Raw genomic sequence first — 17,739 nt, 5'->3', positions numbered from 1 at the left:
GTGCTGTGCAAGTGTTGTGGTTGGTTGAGGTTGCGCTCAGGAAAAAGTTCGAAGTTGCAGGTTCGCGACTTCCAAAAAAATGAGCGGGGAATTTTGGCGAACCACCGATTGGTGCAGCCGCGGCTGAACTCCGCTGTGGATCCTTCTCACATTCCCCAAAGTATAAGCATTTGGCACTCCTACCTCACCCCAGTTCGCTCGACATGATTTGCCGATGACAGAGACATGTTGGACTTCATGGATAGTGTGCAGCATGCATTCTACGAGGCATCCAGCTGGAACGTGGACAATTCCTATGGCGCACTGAACGCGTCGGCACGAGGTACGTCACTCCTGAGATGGCGTTCCACACCCAATACTCACTGCACTTGACAGCATTGCTCGACTTTGACATACCCAGAGGTCTGCGCATGCAGATTTCCTCTCTAGCTGCCCCGAACTTTGCAACATCGTACACACTAGGCAGCGTGGGCGTAGTGGATGGCTCAGTGTCCTACCTGTACTCGTCGCTACCACTGCAGAAGGACTTCAGGACGTCCCATATTGACCTGCACAATGTCATACGAGGCTACAAACATGTACAAGAGCTGCGGAGACCGGACGAGAAGTGGTGGTGGGAGGTTTGGCATGCTGGCCAAAGGGTAGACCGCAAGAGTGAGCTTGACGACACTATCTTTCTGTATCCCCGCTAATCTATGACAGATACTCTGTTGTATGGGCGCATATTCCTACCACAGCAGAGGCTCGAAGCCCTGTACTTGCGCCGCCTCGCCCCTACACGACAGCTCAGGATCGCCGCCGTCAGCGACTCCAATCTCAACAATGGCGGGACGATCCTGACACTATTGCAAAACGACTTCGGCAAATACAGCACGGAATACATGTACAGCACAGACTCAGCGTTGATGGGCGTCCGGGGTCTCTACAACTTCGGTCCAGGCCCCAGAGATGCGTCCACAGAACCGCTCGCTGCAGAGCAAGTGGGTCCTGTGGATGGTCGCTTCAGTGCAGGCGCAGAGCTGTACTATGGCATACTGAACAAGAGCGGGGGTATCAGCACAGGGGTGAGGTTCGCCACCTTGCCCAACCATGCGGGCTTTCCGTATACGATGACGCTCACGCTCAATCCGTTGATGGGAAATCTTTCTTCCACTTATGCCGTCAAGGCTGGCCCCAACCTGGCCCTTTCCTCTCGCTTTGACTTTAATTTCTATTCGTATGAAAGCGAGCTGCAGCTCGGGTGCGAGCTTTGGCGTATTCGCAACACAACCGACGTAGACTGGGCGATCAAGAAGCTGCGTCCGGATTGGAAACGCTCAACAGTTTCCCCAGATGACGACGTCTCTGGAGTGCTCAAGGCTAGGGTCGATCAGGATTGGCGCATTGGGGTGTTGTGGGAGGGCAGGATTAAGGAGCTGCTGTTCACGCTCGGTGCGAGTCTGGACCTGAAGAAGAGAGAGCAGATGGTCCGTTCTGTCGGTGTTGAGCTGCAGTACTCGTCATGAACGAAAACAGGCACAGACTGCGACATCTGAATCTCTAGACAGACCGACCATTCCTCTTTGCGCACGAAGGATCCCAAATCGGCCGAACTGACTCAACTGAATCAGACCTGATTACCACTACCGTCGACAGTGGGGGTTCTAGAAACACTTCTCCCGCACATGGTCAAAGCATGAAGGAATGGTTTCCAGAAGACGATCGCGTCAAACAGCGGGACTCAAACGAAGGACGGAAGGGCCTTCACGATACCCATGCGATGACGACCATGTGTTTTCTGAACACGACATACCACAGAAGCTAGGACTCGAGTAAGTAGCGAAGCGTGCATTATGGCGTAGTTTGGTCCCGAGTGGTGCAACGCTGAAACATAGTATGGGGATGTTCGCTGCTCGTCACACTGCGTCGGGCTGCTTGGACTTGTTTTCAATGCAGTAGCACGATTCACAATAATCTGTTACACATGGAATTTTCAAGACAAAAGTTTGAGCATACAAGGACGGGTCTTCAGCTTCCGCAAGTTGAGTGTGGGAAGAGGTGTGCAGATCCGGTCGAGGCCGCGTTCGGAGCGGACCATATCAATATCGTTGGTGGATAATAAGTCAGTTTCCGGGTTGGTGGTTGTCGTCGCTCGCTTGCCGACGCGTCCACCATTCACACCGCCGTGCCTGGCGTAAGCCTTGCAATTAATCGTGCAGGGAAGCGATTGGTACTATAGATTGACAGCTGTAGGGCGACAAGACGGGCGACGAGCTAGCTAAGCTGGCACTCTCGAGATCAACGAACTATTACGACTTTGCCAAAACTGAATAATTTCCCTTTCGTGGCTTTTTGACCGGGCGACGAGCGTGTCAGGATGGCCGCGATCAGGCGGCACGGGCACCGATGCTCGTCAGGATCTTTCTCATGCTCGGCTCACCCGAGCGATCCGCACGAGGCTCACTCGAGTAAGTATTCACGATACCGAAATGGGCCGCGCTGTGCCGCACATTGTCAGCACCAAAATTGTGGGCGCGTACGGCGAGGCACGCCAGGTACGACGGATGCGTGCCAGCCGCCTGCATTCACGCTTGCAGTCACGTTCACGCTTACCTTGACTTGATGCTCTGCTGTGCTTGTTCCGATGCTGTGGTGAGCAATCGCAGACTAAGGGCTTCTCAAACGCGACAACCGTCGCGCCTCATGCTGCTGTGTGGAGCGCGTTGTTTGGGTACCTGTCGGAACACGCTAAAGCGGACCGTGAGCACTACGTCGTCGCGGTCTTTTCGAATAGCGAGCGAAGTTCATGCACGCTCTTTTCTGACAGGTATCGCGATGCGTGTTGTTGTATCGGCGAGCCTCGCGGCAAGGATTGCCCTATGGGCGCAAGTCTCCTGAGTCTTGGAACAGAGCCTGTCCTCAACCCCTGTCGTCACGTCTCTAGTGGCGCGACTCCGACGTACCTCGCAGCTCCTAGCAGCTAGCCCCCTGATCGGAGCTATTGCGGGCAGCGCGCGTTGCGGGCGGGCAGAAGACATTCGCACCAGAGGCGGCTGTCGTGGCTGTTGTGTAGAGCGGAGGAGCATCCGGTCAAAGTGCTGCGAGCATGGTTTACTTCAGAACATAAGCGTTTTGGTGCGTCACCACTGGTCTCGCGCCTCCAGGGCTGGCGTTGAGCGTTGGGCTAAAACTGTCTCTGGGCGGAAACTTGGGCCACTAGGCGCTCTGCCCAGCCCACACTAGCCGGCGCGCACCTTCCCCCCGGCTTCAATGCCCCTTCCCTTAATCTCCCCTTTCTAAACCACGGTCGCTCATTTACATCCAAGGCCCAGCTCCTCTATCCGGATTCCCTATCGTCACCTTTGCTGTCGGTGTGGTAGAACTCACTTTCTCTTTCTCTGTCGACTTCTGCGAAGTGCCGCCACTCCTTTCGGCCTTTGCCCACGTTCCTTTCTTCACAACCCTCCTTTAGGCTTTGTCCGTCCGCTCCCTAGCACCACCTCCTTCACTCTTTCTCGACTTGGATTCGCTCTCGGACGATCCATCTGCTCCCCGGTCAGCAGCTCCCTTCACACTTCACACGCGCCTGGACGGTGTCTCGAGTTCCATACACACGTGGAACCATTTCCCGTGACCTTGAACTCTTACAAGCTTTGCATAGCTTTATCATCTTCACCCACCAGCATTGCTTGGACCATTACTTCACGACACTTTACGAACCTAGATAGACAGAGGTGTCAGCTCGATTGCTCCCTCTATATCTTCCATCCCACTTCGAATCGAGTCAACTCCCGCGCTCCGATTACACCTACCACCCAGCATGCAGTCAAACGACGACGCAATGGTCTCGCCGACCCCATCCCCACCAGCGGGATCCTCGACACCGACGCAGGGCTCTGCCCCGCGCCGACCTCCCCGTAAAAGCACCCTCACCCAGCAGCAGCGCAACCAGAAGAGACAGAGGGCTACCCAAGACCAACTGGTGACCCTTGAAGTGGAGTTCAACAAGAACCCCACACCCACTGCTGCTACTCGCGAAAGAATAGCCTCGGAAATTAACATGACCGAGCGCTCAGTCCAGATCTGGTTCCAGAACAGGTAGGAATACCGAGCAGCATGCTGACGCGCAGTACTGACAATCGCATAGACGTGCCAAGATCAAGAACATTGCCAAGAAGAGCATTGAGAACGGTGACGACTGCAATGACATCCCAGAGTCAATGCGACGATACCTCGCCCTACAGGCCATGGAGTCTGGCAAGTCAATTGGTACTAGCTTCCTAGGCCGAGCAGGTGGTATGCCATACGGAAGTGGCATGCTTCTCAACACAGACGCCAACAACTCCAAGGTTGTCATTCACCACTTTGCCTGCCGCTCCCTCAGCATCGGTAGCTGGAGAAGAGTCGGACAAAGCGCCATGGACCTTGTAGTCTTCTACTCGCCTGAGAAGTGCTGCATCACGTACTACATCAACAACGACTCCGCGGGCTACAAAATTGAGTACCCATTCTCATACATCAAAAATATTTCGCTGGAGAACGGTGACATGACCGCGAATGCCGAGGGTGCTTCGCAACGCCCAGGAGGGCTAATTGTTGAGCTCAACCGACCACCGAACTTTTTCATGGACTCATCAGGTTCGGGTGGATTCTTCCAGTGCGGCGACTTTACCGAGGACCAGCAAGCATCAAACATCATGCTGCACCACTTGGGTGGCCACCCGAAGGTGCTGAGCGGACAGTTGGCGAAACTTGTCTCACTGGAGTCGTTTCAGAACCGACACAACATGTACGACCCAAACACATTTGCCGTCTCGGCACCGGTCTCGCCCATCAACCACCGGCCCGCTTCCCAACCAAACCATCTTCAACACCCTCACCACATGGGTATGTTTCAGGAGACACATCTTGCGCCTGCTCCCTTTCAACCGCGTGGTCACAAGCGCCAGCGAAGTCGCTCGGTTCCTGTTGCGATGGACTTTTCGATGCTTCGCAACCCGATGCCATCATTCCTGATCCAACAAGAGCCGTCGCCGTACGTGCCTAACCCAGAGATCTTTGCACCACAACCACAAAGTGCAGGTCCCATTGGTCCTCACCTGAGTATCGACACTTCAGCAGGCTATGGCATGGACTACCGACAGTACCCCATGTCGGCCACAACGACCAACTCACCATCCGAGTACGGCACTCCTTCATTTTTCACGTCAGGTCCATCAAATGACAACATTCCTGCATCCAACTACGGCCAGTACAACATTCCACCTTATGTACATACACCAATGGGCCCGCCACCACATTCGGCGTCTCACCACTCACCCATGCCGGCGATGAGCCATCCCGACCCCATCATCGCTAACCAATCACCACCACTGGGCTCTTTCGGTCGTGACAACCACAACGATGTGTACCAAATGTCGCATGATAACGGCATGTCGGACGAGGCCCTGCAGATGACCGACATGTACGCCAAGCAAAATCTCAACATGCCCTTCCGGTCGCCGTTACTGGAGGACAATGGGGATGACCTTGACATGTCGAATCTGGTGTCGTTTGGCACGCTAGACCCATCCAGCCTGTCACCGGAGCATCACCAGATGCAATGAGCAGCTTGCATACTTAGTGTCTATTGTCAATTCTGCTTTTGCTTGCTCTTATACCCGGTCGCGGATGCTTTTTTACGAGGAAGCTGGACAGACACCCTGCAACTTGAGACAGTCGCCGGGTTGCTCTGGCTCTCCACTTTTCGCGCTCATACTTAATGTGGTCGTTGTCATCTTCCCTCTCACATATTGGTTTCAAATCGTTGGACAGGTAGCGACTTGAGCTTTAGCACTGGGGTTTCCCTGTCGCTTGTAAGACGCACCCCCTTCTACTACTATTACCTCGCACCCCGGCAACTCATCTCTTCTTCGTAACGCACATCGAACGACCACACACCATACAGGGATTGGTTATTGATATTGGCGTTGCTAAGGAATTGGCTAGGGCTGGGATACATTCATACAAGAGAGAAATGGCGGACTGGTGGAACCTGCGCTTGGTTGGTGTTGGCAACAACAAGACGTTGGCAGTCACATGCAGGTCGTCTCTTATTTCTTGGTTTCTCGTTTGATCATTGTTCATCTTTTCTTTTTCGTGTTGCGAGCTAGCCATTGTTTCATTTGTTGCGTGCGTCTCGGATGTTCGGAATTTTCTTGTCGGATCCCTTTTGGCAGGATGGAGAGAGAGAGAGAGAGGATTGCCACCTTTTGAGGAGATTCTTGTGCTGCGGGGGTTGTTGTGGATTACATAGCCGCTGTGCGTGCTTGACAGTTGTAGCCTTTCCAAGGGGATCTCCGGTAAAGAAAACTGTATCTTTCAAGATCAGTAAACAAATATACTACATTACTTGAACAAACCTGGGGATAGCATCCATCATCATGAATGCATACTAGCATTTGACTTTGGCAGCATGTATAGTCCAGAGTGTAAAGTCAAGTTAGAGCAGCTGCGGGGAAGTGCCATGTTATACCAAAATGAAATTACGATGGACAAACTGGTCTCGTATCCCGGGTTACGAGATGAAAGTCACATCGCAATTTACCCAATTTTGCTACACTAACAGGCAGCCTACACAGCCCATTTGACAGCGCATTAATGAAGGTAGCTTTCGGGCCAACCCGTCGAGTCGTCCACAGGATCGGTCTGTCTGATTGCAAACTTGGGTCGGCCAATCACATGCCATGGTCTACGAAAAGGCTGTAACGTGTTATTTTACTGCTACACAGGCTCTTCCCATGGAGTGAAACTGTCGCGGGATGATTGCAGAAAACACTTTGGGCAGCAGCACGAGTCTTGAGGTATAAGTGAGTATGTGCTTATGTGCTACTAGCGCAGTAGTATGGTAGAGGTGAAGCTGGAAAAGGAAATAGCAATGCGATAAGATCGTCGATTATGCATGATGTGGTGTGGTGCGAGTAGTGTCTGCGACCGGTTACAAGCTACAAGGTTGTGCCAAGAACACATGGACGGGCGAGTAAGAAAGGCATGAGCTGACAGATTGACAGACTGACAAAGCATGCGGCGACGATGATTATGTCAGGCTCACGATTGAAATTTTGTTATGATTTGCTGTAGTCGATGACGTGCGGCTCTCCGACGCGTGATCGCACCGTTGCGGGAAAATCGAAGGCCAAGCTCTAGACTTTATGGCCTGACTTATAGCCTTGCAAGGCTTTTTTTTCGCAGCCCTCGGACGAGCAGCGGGTCGTGTGCTAGACCGGCAAGGCTTGCGATGCTCGGGATGTGGCAGCGATCAGCATCGTGTTCCCCTGACTTGAGGCCCGCTTGGGCGTGGTGCGGAACGGGCAGATGGGGCTGCTCATTTCGTCGGGCCAACCAAAGGCCGCCTGTCGTTTCGCGCAGCAGAGGTGCGAGAGAGCGAGAAGGACAAGGGATCCTCAATTCCCCCTTGCCTTGCCAACGGCTCTGATAAGTCGAGTTGCAAGCTCCAAGGCTTTTCTTCTCCTGCACCTACATCTTGTCGTTCATTACCGCCCGTCAATCCCCATCTCTACGTCACGACAGACGGTGGCTTGGAAGCTTGGTGCTTGGTGCTTCGTAGCAAACGGCCGCGCCACTCAGGAACACGAAAAGCGTTGCGACGACCCAAGCATTCACGCTACACCGGCTTGACGAGGATCATATCAGCATCATCATCATCGTCTTGCCCCGGGCTCTTGCTACTGTTTGCACATCACGTACGTCTTCCCGCTGCACCTTCCGCCCAATCCCGTTCCTTGGAGCTTGCTTGACCACCAAGCACGCTATCCGGCACTGCCGCCCCGGTCTTTGTCCACCGAAGACCGAGTGCATGAGCGCATCAGCACCCATAAGACTCAACCACACTTCCTCTCTTCTCCCAGCCCATGCACAGCCGTTGCTCGCCGACAATCTGCCAATCCTCCCTTGGAGTCGCCTGCTGATCCCTTTCCCGTCTAGCGTTTCCCACGGCCGACACTCGTGCATTCTTCACCGCCAGCAGCGACTCGACGTGACTGCGACGACTCGCTCACGACTCCTTCAATCCCCGTAATTTAATACCCATAGTGCCATTGGGGTGTCCCATTGCTGCAATGCCTGTTCGAAGCATCAACCCGTTCGCATCCACCGCCCCTGCTCCCCCCCTCGATCCCTCCAGCGAGAAGCGCGACTCTGCGCGTCGAGCATCCTTCGCAAAGGGCAACAAGTTCACATCGCTCTTCGGCGGCTCGCCCAGATCAAAGACGGACGCTGCTGTCCTGCGTGAAGCCTTTGTCGCCCAGCAACAGGCCCTTCTCAACAACCCCTCGCCCTCGCAAATCTCCCTCCCGACCATCAACCTGACCACGGCCACTGGCGAGAAGATGCCCACCGAGCCCAAGACCCTCTTCCAGCCGCCTTCGCCAGAAGAGCAGCGCCGCCTTGCCCGCGCCCACGCACAGTTCGGTCCCCTCGGCTCTCAGAAGCACCGCTACCTTAGCAAGTTCGAGGGCGAGTTCGGCGACCCCATCGAGGACGAGCCGCCATATTATTTCCTTTTCACTACATACATCAGCTACTTAATCCTAATAGTATTCGGACATGTTCGCGACTTCTTCGGCAAGCGCTTCAGGAAGCAACACTACAGCCATTTGCAGGAGAAGGATGGATATGCGCCTCTCAACAGCGACTTTGACAACTTCTACACACGGCGGTTGAAGATGCGCATCAACGACTGCTTCTCCCGACCCACGACTGGCGTCCCGGGACGCTTCATTACCGTGCTTGATCGCAAGTCAGATGACGGAAACAACACCTTCAAGATGCTCGGCACCACGACTGAAACCCTCAACATGAGCTCCTACAACTACCTCGGATTCGCTCAATCAGAAGGCCCCTGTGCCGACGCCGCCGAAGCCACCATCCGCAAATACGGTATTTCCATGGCCAGCCCCCGTTCCGACAGCGGTACCTCGGACCTCACTGTCGAAGTCGAGGACCTCATCGCCAAGTTCGTCGGCAAGCCTGCCTCCATGGTCTTCTCAATGGGTTTTGTTACCAACGCTACCACCTTCCCCACCATTGTCGGAAAGGGCTGCCTCATGATCTCCGACGAGCTCAATCACTCCTCCATCCGCTTCGGTGCCCGTCTTTCCGGCGCCATGGTCACCATGTTCAAGCACAACGATATGCGCGATCTGGAACGCAAGCTCCGTGAAGCCATCTCTCAAGGTCAACCCCGCACCCACCGTCCCTGGAAAAAGATTCTCGTCGCTGTTGAGGGCCTGTACTCTATGGAAGGCACCATGTGCAATCTCCCTGGCATTATCTCCCTAAAGCACAAGTACAAGTTCAACCTCTTCGTCGACGAAGCGCACTCTGTTGGTGGTGTCGGTCCCCGCGGACGTGGTGTATGCGATTACTTCGGCATTGACCCATCGGAAGTCGATATCCTCATGGGTACCCTGACAAAGTCTTTCGGCGCAAATGGTGGTTACATCGCCGCCGAGAAGCCCATCATCGATAAACTGCGTACTTCCAACGCCGCTATGCTGTTTGCGGAATCGCCTGCTCCTCCCGTGCTCATGCAGATCTCCTCGGCCCTTCGCATCATCGACGGATCCATTGTACCCGGCCAGGGCGAAGAGCGACTCCAGCGCCTGTGCTTCAACTCGAGGTATCTGCGTCTCGGCTTGAAGCGCCTCGGTTTCATCGTCTATGGCCACGACGACAGTCCTATCATCCCCGTTATGCTGTACAACCCAGCCAAGATGCCTGCCTTTTCTCACGAGATGCTCAAGCGCAAGATCTCGGTCGTGGTAGTCGGATACCCGGCTACTCCGCTCGTCAGCTCGAGAGCGAGGTTCTGTGTCTCGGCTGCGCATACAAAGGATGATTTGGACAGGATGCTGACGGCGTGCGATCAAGTGGGTGAGCTGCTGCAACTCAAGTTTTCGAGTGGTGTGGCGGGTGGACTGGAGCCTGAGGAGGTGGGCAATGGCATGGTGGTTGAGAAGAAGAAGGGTGAGAAGGAGGAGGTCAAGGCGCCAAGGTGGAAGATTGAAGATGTGCTCAAGAGGACTGTTGATGATGTGCAAGGGCAGTTGAGGTAGGGTTGTGTTTGTTTCAACAAACCTATCTTGTTACTGTCCTCGTTCTTGTCGTGATGTCTTTGTTAGCACTCTTTTTTCTTTCTGGAGCACTTTGGCGCCGGCATCTTCGTCTTCTTCTTCTCTGTTACGATGTATCATATTCAATACCCTCGCTGTTTGTCCCTTTTTAAATTATAAACTTTTTAACGATGTTGAGATATGTCCTGTTTTGGTTTTCTACGTGATTGGCTTCTGATCTTGTCGTCCTACATGTGCTTGCGGGTCGTTGATGTTATTTAAGGCTGATAGTGAGTTGGGGTTGTTGATGTTATTTGGTGGAGCGTCAAGAGTGGTTTTATTGGTGTTGGTGAAGCGGATGTCACATCAAAGTTCGTGAGGTGTCGAAACACGCGGTCAAGTGTGTCTTGTCAAGTTGGATTATTCGTGAGATTTAGAGTGCAGTAGGTGGTAATTGTAATATTATGATGAAGAGATGAGATGCAGTCGGGTAACTTCAGATAGATCGGCTGTACTACGGGTACGGCTCGTACGTACCTCACGATAGCCTCAATCGTACCGTGTTACGTCCCGTTGCCAACGCTGTCTATACGCTTCTTCAAAACCTTGTCACGATAAGCGTCAATATACATGTGATACTCCTCAGGATCAGTATACACGTGATACTCCTTAGGATCAGTATCACCCGGTAGATCCTCGAGCAGCAGGGGGCGCCAATCTTTCGCCTCGAGCGAGTTGATTCTCTCCATGAATTCAGGACTGTCCTTCATGTGTATTTCGATATCAAAAGCACACGCCGACTTCTTCTCGTAGTCGATATCGGAAAAGGAACCTTGGACTGGATATAATGTGCCGGTGATGCGGCGAACACCAACATCCGCAGTCCTAGCCATGAAGTTTAAGCGAGATATCGTAATTGCGCCAGATCTGTACATGAGCGTCCCATCTGCTCTTCCACCTGGTCTTTTGAGGTCTAAGGTCAACACAGAGACCTCAACACAGGATGCGGGTAGTAGTCGTCTGCAACTGTGTCAGAATGTGCTGAAGATGTAAGGATGTCATAACGTACATATTCGATTCCGGCCCCAAACGCCAACTGTGCTCCGCTGCACGCTTCTGAGGTATAGTGAACATTTCTCGATTCGCATGATACAACGTTTGATCATCGTAGATGGAGATCTTCAAGAAGATCTTGCTGGGGCCTGCGAGATGAGCTTTTGTGCCTGCAACATGAGCGTACCACATACCAATCGTCTTGCTGATCCAGTTTTGGTTCAAACCGGATATGGCCGCTTGTTCGATGTGACCTTCCCATGGCGTCTCTTCAGTGAACCTCTGCTTTCGCCGCATTGCTTTCTCGATTTCGCGTCTTCTGAATATCGTTATGAATTTGTGGGCTCGGATGACGACAAGTTTATTGATCCCCGCCTTACTGTATTGGTTGACAGCATCCTCGACAACGTTCCATTTTGCCGACTCAATAACGATCTTGTTCGATCGCCAAGTCATTCGATTGCGATCCCACCAAGATTTGAACTCGCCGAAATTATTGTAATTCGATGTTCTTAGCTTCTCCGCGCTTTTCAGCGTGAATGTAAAGCCGAGAACGTTGTCAAGGATGATTTTGCATATGCCTTTGGCCGCAACAAGGAGAGACGACGTTCGATCAATTTCCGGGTCGTCTGTTACGTCATGTAAATAAGCAGAAAGACGAGAGCAGTCAAGAAACTTATCCAGGTCGGAGCGTTCGTGAGGTGACGACTTATTCTCGAGAAGGGTGAAAGCTATTGCGACCCGCTGGACTCTCCGAAGTGGAACGAGATACTCATCTTGTAAAGTCTTCGGCACCTTGCCGATCCACTCTGTCTCGAAATCGCTGATCCTGCTAACGCACTCTTTCGCCTCCCATGCGAGATGGCTGAAGGCCGATAGACATGTATCATACGGCGCATCCTTGACAGGATTTTGAAGGATTGTATCGAAGTAACCTTCTTTACCTCCAGGCGCTTTTGCGAAACCCCAATGTAGAAAAGGTAAGGGCGCCGCTGCTCTTCTGTCTACCCAGTCGGCTCTTGCTTGGCCTACCACAGCCGCGAAGTCGTTTGCGATCCGAGTTTCTCTTGCTTGCGATGTATATCTCATCAAGTTCTGGATGAGAGACAGGAACTCGTTCTTACCAAAGTATCCATCGTGGTTAACATCAAATCGCAGGACCATGCTTTCGAAGTCATCTGAGTAGGTTATCCATGGAGCATCCTTCAATACGTCCCGCAAATGGAGCAGTACCGTATGTCGCGTAAGGAAACCTTCGTCGCGGTAGTCAGCTTGATGGAAAGCTCGCATGACAGCGTGCATAGAATCTGCAGACAACGGATCTGGTGTTGGTTCGGCGATCAAGAGAGGCTGTAGTTTGTTCCGGACATATGTCGGCTCAGGCCGGTCGTAAGGATGCCAGTCGTCCGGCTTACTAGCACTTGAGGTAGTGCTATTGGAGCGAGGGCGTGGCTCTTCTCGCACGCTACCTCCGTTCCGTACAGTTATACTATCGTCGAGGACAACGGGCTCCTTTTCCAGGTCTTCATAAGGTTCTTTGTTGTCATTGGGAAAGGTCGGAGCGATTTTTGCGTCGTCAACCATAGCAGGCTGAGTCTCTGGGGACGTGAATGAACAGCCACTATGTTCAGCGGCATTCATATCGATGGGAGAACTAGTAAGCGGTTCTGCGGATGGATTCATAACCTTTATTGTGGTGGTGGGTGGCACTTCTAGCTGCTGGGATGTTGGTGGGTCCTCTTCATCTAAGCCGCCCTCTTCAATGACTTTTGACAGCCATTCGTCCAAGTAAGGCTTGTTGAGATTGATACACTCGGGGTGTACCTCCTTGTCTAACAGGTCCTGACTAATCTGTTCAAACATCTCTGCCTTCTCCGCAGGCTGATGGTCAGTGATAGCGCGCGAGATGACGCTCGGTTCTCGTTTGCCTCTTCGGTACTCCTCTGTAAGAACCTTCAGCCCAGTCTTAATCTCCATTACCGATAAGCTGCACATACGTCAGATTAATCCTTTCATGATGTTGCTCTCATGCTTACCACTGGATACTTGACAGCCGCAGGTTCAAGAGGGAAGCATCGCTCTGTAACTTCTTCGCGAGTTTTTCTGCATCATCTGAGATGAATCTAAGTTTTGCGATATATTTTAGTGCGCCATGCGCTGCCTTGACGTTTATGTGGTTGTGGAGAAAATCTACAACCTCATCCAGAGTACAGTTGCATACACCATGCATCGATTTCAACGAATTCAATCTCAGGCGGCTTTGGGGAATCTCTTCATCTTTCTCAGCTTTTACAAGCCAGGCTGCTGTGTCTTCTGTCGCGGCGCTCAGTTGTTGTACATGTCGTTTAAGGTTATCGTAGTCGCTAGGAGCATCTTTAAATTGGTTGTATATCTAGATATAGTCGAATCAGTGATATGATACTTTGATAAACAACTGGAACTGCTTGCCTGAAAAGCCTTCTCCGCAAGCATGACAAAGTCGCCCACAGAAAAGCCAAAAGCCATAGCTGAAGGATTTCTTTTGCGCAGGAATTGTCTTCTCTAGCACCAACGTGATTACTAAAGAATATGCGGAAATACAGTATATAAAGAGATGAACAGGAGACGATTGATCAGCAGAGGGTGAATGGCAGCTTCTTGTAATTGCAATCTCTCTCGTTCGACAGAACTGGAGTGAACAGCCTCTTAAGCTGAGAACGAAAAACAAGCCTATAATCGATCGCGCGACAGCCTTGATGACCTCTACTGGTTGAACGAAGCCATAGATAGACGCCATAGCCCGATTCTACCACTCGCACGCATGGGGTTTGGAGGACCTAGAGCGCTTTCGCAGCAAGCATGGCAGGTTCCGCACATCAGCCCCAAGCCATGCTTGAACGCTAGGCGAGAAGCCACGGCTTCGGCCATCGAGGCGCAGGCATCACGCAGCCAAGAAGAGAAGCATGTCGTCTTTAGGTCTGACTGTTGCTTGGCTGTTGTTTTGCGCTGGTCATTGCGCTGCCAGCGATCAGATGGGTGCCCATCATGTATGAAAGTGATGATGCTGGCTAATGTGGAGAGGGATGGAGGGGCAGATGGTAGATCCATGGATGCGGCTGACAACGTACTCATTAGCGCGACACGCTAAAACGCGCGACATTGGGGGAGGGATTCACGGCACGCGACACACACTGCGATCGTGAAAAAGAAAGTCAAAGTGTCGCCCAAAAAACTAGCCCTCATTCTTTCATGCCGGTCATGAAAGCATCCCCTTACTAATCGGTACAGTTGGAACAGCTTTGGCACAACACGAACACGATATACGCGGGTGGAGAAAGTTTTGCTAGATTCGCTGCCACCTAGATTGATTCATCGAACGATCATTTAAGCAAAGACCGGAAATACTTGGCATGTGTCAGTGCTGTCTCCGCTTCTCCAAGTTTGTGTGACTTACGCGTAGTCGATCAAGGCTATGTTCCGATTCTGCATGTGGCTCAGTCGATAGCAACAGCTCCGCAAGCTCCCTTTTTCGCTGCTGCGTTTCTATGACCCTCTACTTGGTGTTAGCGAATAGCCTCAACTACTTCAAAATCGCTAACGTACCTCTTCGAAAGTGTCAGCCATGACGTAACGAATTGTGGTCACCTCTTTCGTCTGACCCATACGGTGCACGCGCGCTAATGCCTGCTCTTCAACCGTAGGATTCCACTGAGGCTCCATGATGTAGGCGCGTGTTGCAGCAGTAATGTTCAGTCCGACAGCAGCACATGAAATGGTCATGAGGATGATGGAGATGTTTGGATTTCGACGAAAGTTATTCAATGCTACAGACCGATTGGTGGGCGTCGTGTTACCGTCGTAGCGTGTAAAAGTGATTGAAGCCCTCGACAATCCTTTCTCGATGAGGTCCAGCGTTGACGACCAGAATGTGAAGACGATGCTACAGGGTAAGTCAGCATGCGATGTGATTCAAGGCCGGTCAGGTGCTGCAAGCCGGGTTTAGGATGATTGATAGAGGAACTAACCTTTTAGTTCCTGGCGTTTGTTTGAGCAGATCATCGACGAGTGCGTTGACCTTGGTGGGTAAGACTTCTTCTGAGTCAGAAGGCCACTCGACAGGAGATGAGGCTCCCGAATCCATCGTCCCAGGCGCATGTGTGACAAGAGCAACAGGACATTGACGCACGCAGCTACAGCGAGTCGACGGATTCTGTGCCATGCAACTCTCACAGGCGATGCTGAAGCAGGAGAATAGCCAAAGTCGGGTTGTGTAAAGGTTTGTACCGAAGCTGTTGTCGTATCTTGTACCATCCTGTATCTCGCCGCAACTTTTGCAACATATACCACTCGTCGCTGTGAGAGCGTTCAAAGCTCTCTGAGCTACACGTGTATTCCAAGTGTTGTTTTCGGCCAATAAAACTGGCTTTGGTGGTTTGCGATAGATGCCGAGATCACAGATCAGGCGAAGCTCGTTGATCTGTTGAATGATACTAGTGACGTTGAAAGCCGTGTTGGTGTTTGCGCCTAGCACCGCATCGATCGATCTCGCAACGTTGTTCTCTGCTATTGCGTAATGCTGCCGCTCTTCTTCGCTGAGCTGCAGCGTATGTCTCAGGTCGGTCCTTTCCGGCAACTGAACAGATCCCTTGCTGCGCCGCAGGAGAATACACTGAAGAAGCCGCTTCAGCCGAGAGATAGCAGTGTTGTTATCACCGGCCTTCCAAGGGTCGATAATGTCTTTGTTGAATGTCTCTCGATCGTCGTATGGATAAACACGTAGAAATTGGCATAACGTCGCAACGTCTCCGAGCCTATTTTGCAGCGGCGTGCCAGTCACAGCCCAACGCGCCTGAGCCTCAAGACTACATATAGCTTTGCATGTATTGCTTTGGTGGTTGCTGATGTAGTGTGCTGCGTTTCTTAGTGGCGATTCATGTAGCTTTCTTGGGCGCTTTTCTACGTACCTTCATCTAGAATGATGCGCCGCCAATTGATGGAGAAGAGAGGTGACGATGCTGAAGACGAATGTTCCCTCCACTCCGTTTCCACTGTTTGATAAGTTGTCAAGACCAAACGGTGGGAACGAGCTTCCTCGATAGTCGTGATACGGCTGAGACCATGATGTCGTCTTATTCTCAGCAAAGTCACATCGCATGAATGTCTGAAAGATCAGCCATTTGGTCGTTCTCGCTGCAATTCGACTTACTGCTGTAGTTGTTCTTCCCACGTTTGCAAAACTTCTGCTGTTAGTGTGCTTGAGATTAACATGTATTCTGTGATGACTTACGAGATGGTGGGACAACAAGTAACGTCGTATCGACATCGCGATGACTTGTAAAAGTTGGTCTGGTAAACATCCCCCCCTCGTTCAATGAGTCAATGCCATGTGCGAGTAACGCAATCATGCTGAGAGACTTCCCTAGCCCCATCGTATCCGCCAGTATGCCACCCTTGAAGGAACAAGGCTGGTCTGTTCGCACATCACCAGTGATATTGTTGCGATATCTGTTTGCATACTGTCAGCCAGATCCTACTGTACTGGCGACCGCTCTTACAAAGCAGATGTGTCGCGAGTGAGCTTCGTCCACACATCACAAGATCCATCTTCGAGAGCCCATCCCATCTCCCGCTTGATCATGAAGAACAAGGCCTGTCGCTGATGCCTGATCTGCGTTAACAAGATGCGTCGTACGATGCGACATCATAACTTACAGCAACAGTTTGGTCTTCAACCAGCGGGGTGTTTCCACTTCACCTAGCGTTCTCGGGGCACTGAGAACATCCAGTGCATCTGCAATATGTATATTTGTCACGACTACGTCAGTACTGGCTCTCTCTAGCTCGAACGTTGTACAGCAAACACCCTGGTCTGAGGAAATTCGGTGAGGGTTGCAGTATAGTACGTCTCGATCACAGCCCAGGGGATCCTGCAAATAGATCTCAGAGTCCTGACAAAAAGCACCTATATCCTCGGAAAGCCATTTGGGGCCATACAGGATAGCTGATATTGATGGTAGACTCCCTCGCCGATGAGGACGCTTTACGCGTGTCAGCATTAACTGCAACTCAACCAGAGGATCTTCACAGATAACACAAAGTATTTCCGCGCTTCTGTCGTCGAAGTGCCCAATACAAGCCTCTCTATAGATTAATTGGTTGGGTGGTGAAAAGCCCATAGATACGCAGCCAGTAAGAGCGTCTGAGACGTGAGATGATTGTACCTCGGCATGCAAATCCTTGATCTATCTCAAAGTCAGCGTTAGAGAACACGAGAGATTGACATTTGACTTACCATACCAAAGCATACAACCGTACTCTCTTCGCCATCGGTGACAGTAACATCTGGCATAGGTGCGCCAGTGATTTCTGGATTCAGTATCGCTGCTAGGGACTGTCCGGGATGTGCATCTGGATTGAGCAAATGCTCATCATTCCTCGAATAACTTGGTGACGATGCCTTCGTAGTGCGCGTCAATGGTTGGGTTAATGCCGAAGCATGCAAAGAAATGCACTGGTATTGCAGATCGGTTGAGTTGTCATGGTATACGATGGGTGTTTCTCTCGAATAGTCGAATCGTTCATATTGGACTGAAACGCTGTCTGCTACTGATGCTGG

At 51.8% G+C, this 17,739-nt stretch overlaps 4 protein-coding genes across 4 annotated transcripts; 3 read left to right on the top strand and 1 right to left on the bottom strand.

Annotated features, from left to right (window-relative positions):
- Positions 1–225: 225 nt before the first annotated feature.
- Positions 226–1,505, top strand: AA0111_g2720 (Mitochondrial distribution and morphology protein 10; the record flags this gene model as incomplete). The annotated part of the gene is made up of 3 exons (XM_028648523.1): positions 226–322; positions 376–654; positions 703–1,505. The coding sequence occupies 3 exons, from the start codon at positions 226–228 to the stop codon at positions 1,503–1,505; spliced, it is 1,179 nt and encodes a 392-aa protein (XP_028509593.1).
- A 2,315-nt stretch (positions 1,506–3,820) lies between these two features.
- AA0111_g2719 (hypothetical protein) lies at positions 3,821–5,585 on the top strand (the record flags this gene model as incomplete). Its single annotated transcript, XM_028648521.1, has 2 exons — positions 3,821–4,077; positions 4,127–5,585. 2 exons carry the CDS (start codon positions 3,821–3,823, stop codon positions 5,583–5,585), a joined length of 1,716 nt encoding a protein of 571 aa, XP_028509343.1.
- A 2,511-nt stretch (positions 5,586–8,096) lies between these two features.
- AA0111_g2718 (Serine palmitoyltransferase 2) lies at positions 8,097–10,094 on the top strand (the record flags this gene model as incomplete). The annotated part of the gene is made up of 1 exon (XM_028648520.1): positions 8,097–10,094. The coding sequence occupies one exon, from the start codon at positions 8,097–8,099 to the stop codon at positions 10,092–10,094; it is 1,998 nt and encodes a 665-aa protein (XP_028509342.1).
- A 560-nt stretch (positions 10,095–10,654) lies between these two features.
- Positions 10,655–17,472, bottom strand: AA0111_g2717 (hypothetical protein; the record flags this gene model as incomplete). Its single annotated transcript, XM_028648519.1, has 11 exons — positions 10,655–11,111; positions 11,161–13,131; positions 13,181–13,536; positions 14,578–14,676; positions 14,727–15,063; positions 15,149–16,034; positions 16,088–16,171; positions 16,411–16,628; positions 16,679–16,786; positions 16,836–17,365; positions 17,416–17,472. 11 exons carry the CDS (start codon positions 17,470–17,472, stop codon positions 10,655–10,657), a joined length of 5,103 nt encoding a protein of 1,700 aa, XP_028509341.1.
- Between the last annotated feature and the right edge of the window lie 267 nt (positions 17,473–17,739).

Source organism: Alternaria arborescens, assembly GCF_004154835.1.
Source record: "Alternaria arborescens strain FERA 675 chromosome Unknown contig_5, whole genome shotgun sequence".
In the NCBI taxonomy this organism is placed as follows: domain Eukaryota; kingdom Fungi; phylum Ascomycota; class Dothideomycetes; order Pleosporales; family Pleosporaceae; genus Alternaria; species Alternaria arborescens.
The sequence above is the reverse complement of the archived record's forward strand: the minus strand, read 5'-3'. Positions and strand labels throughout refer to the sequence as shown.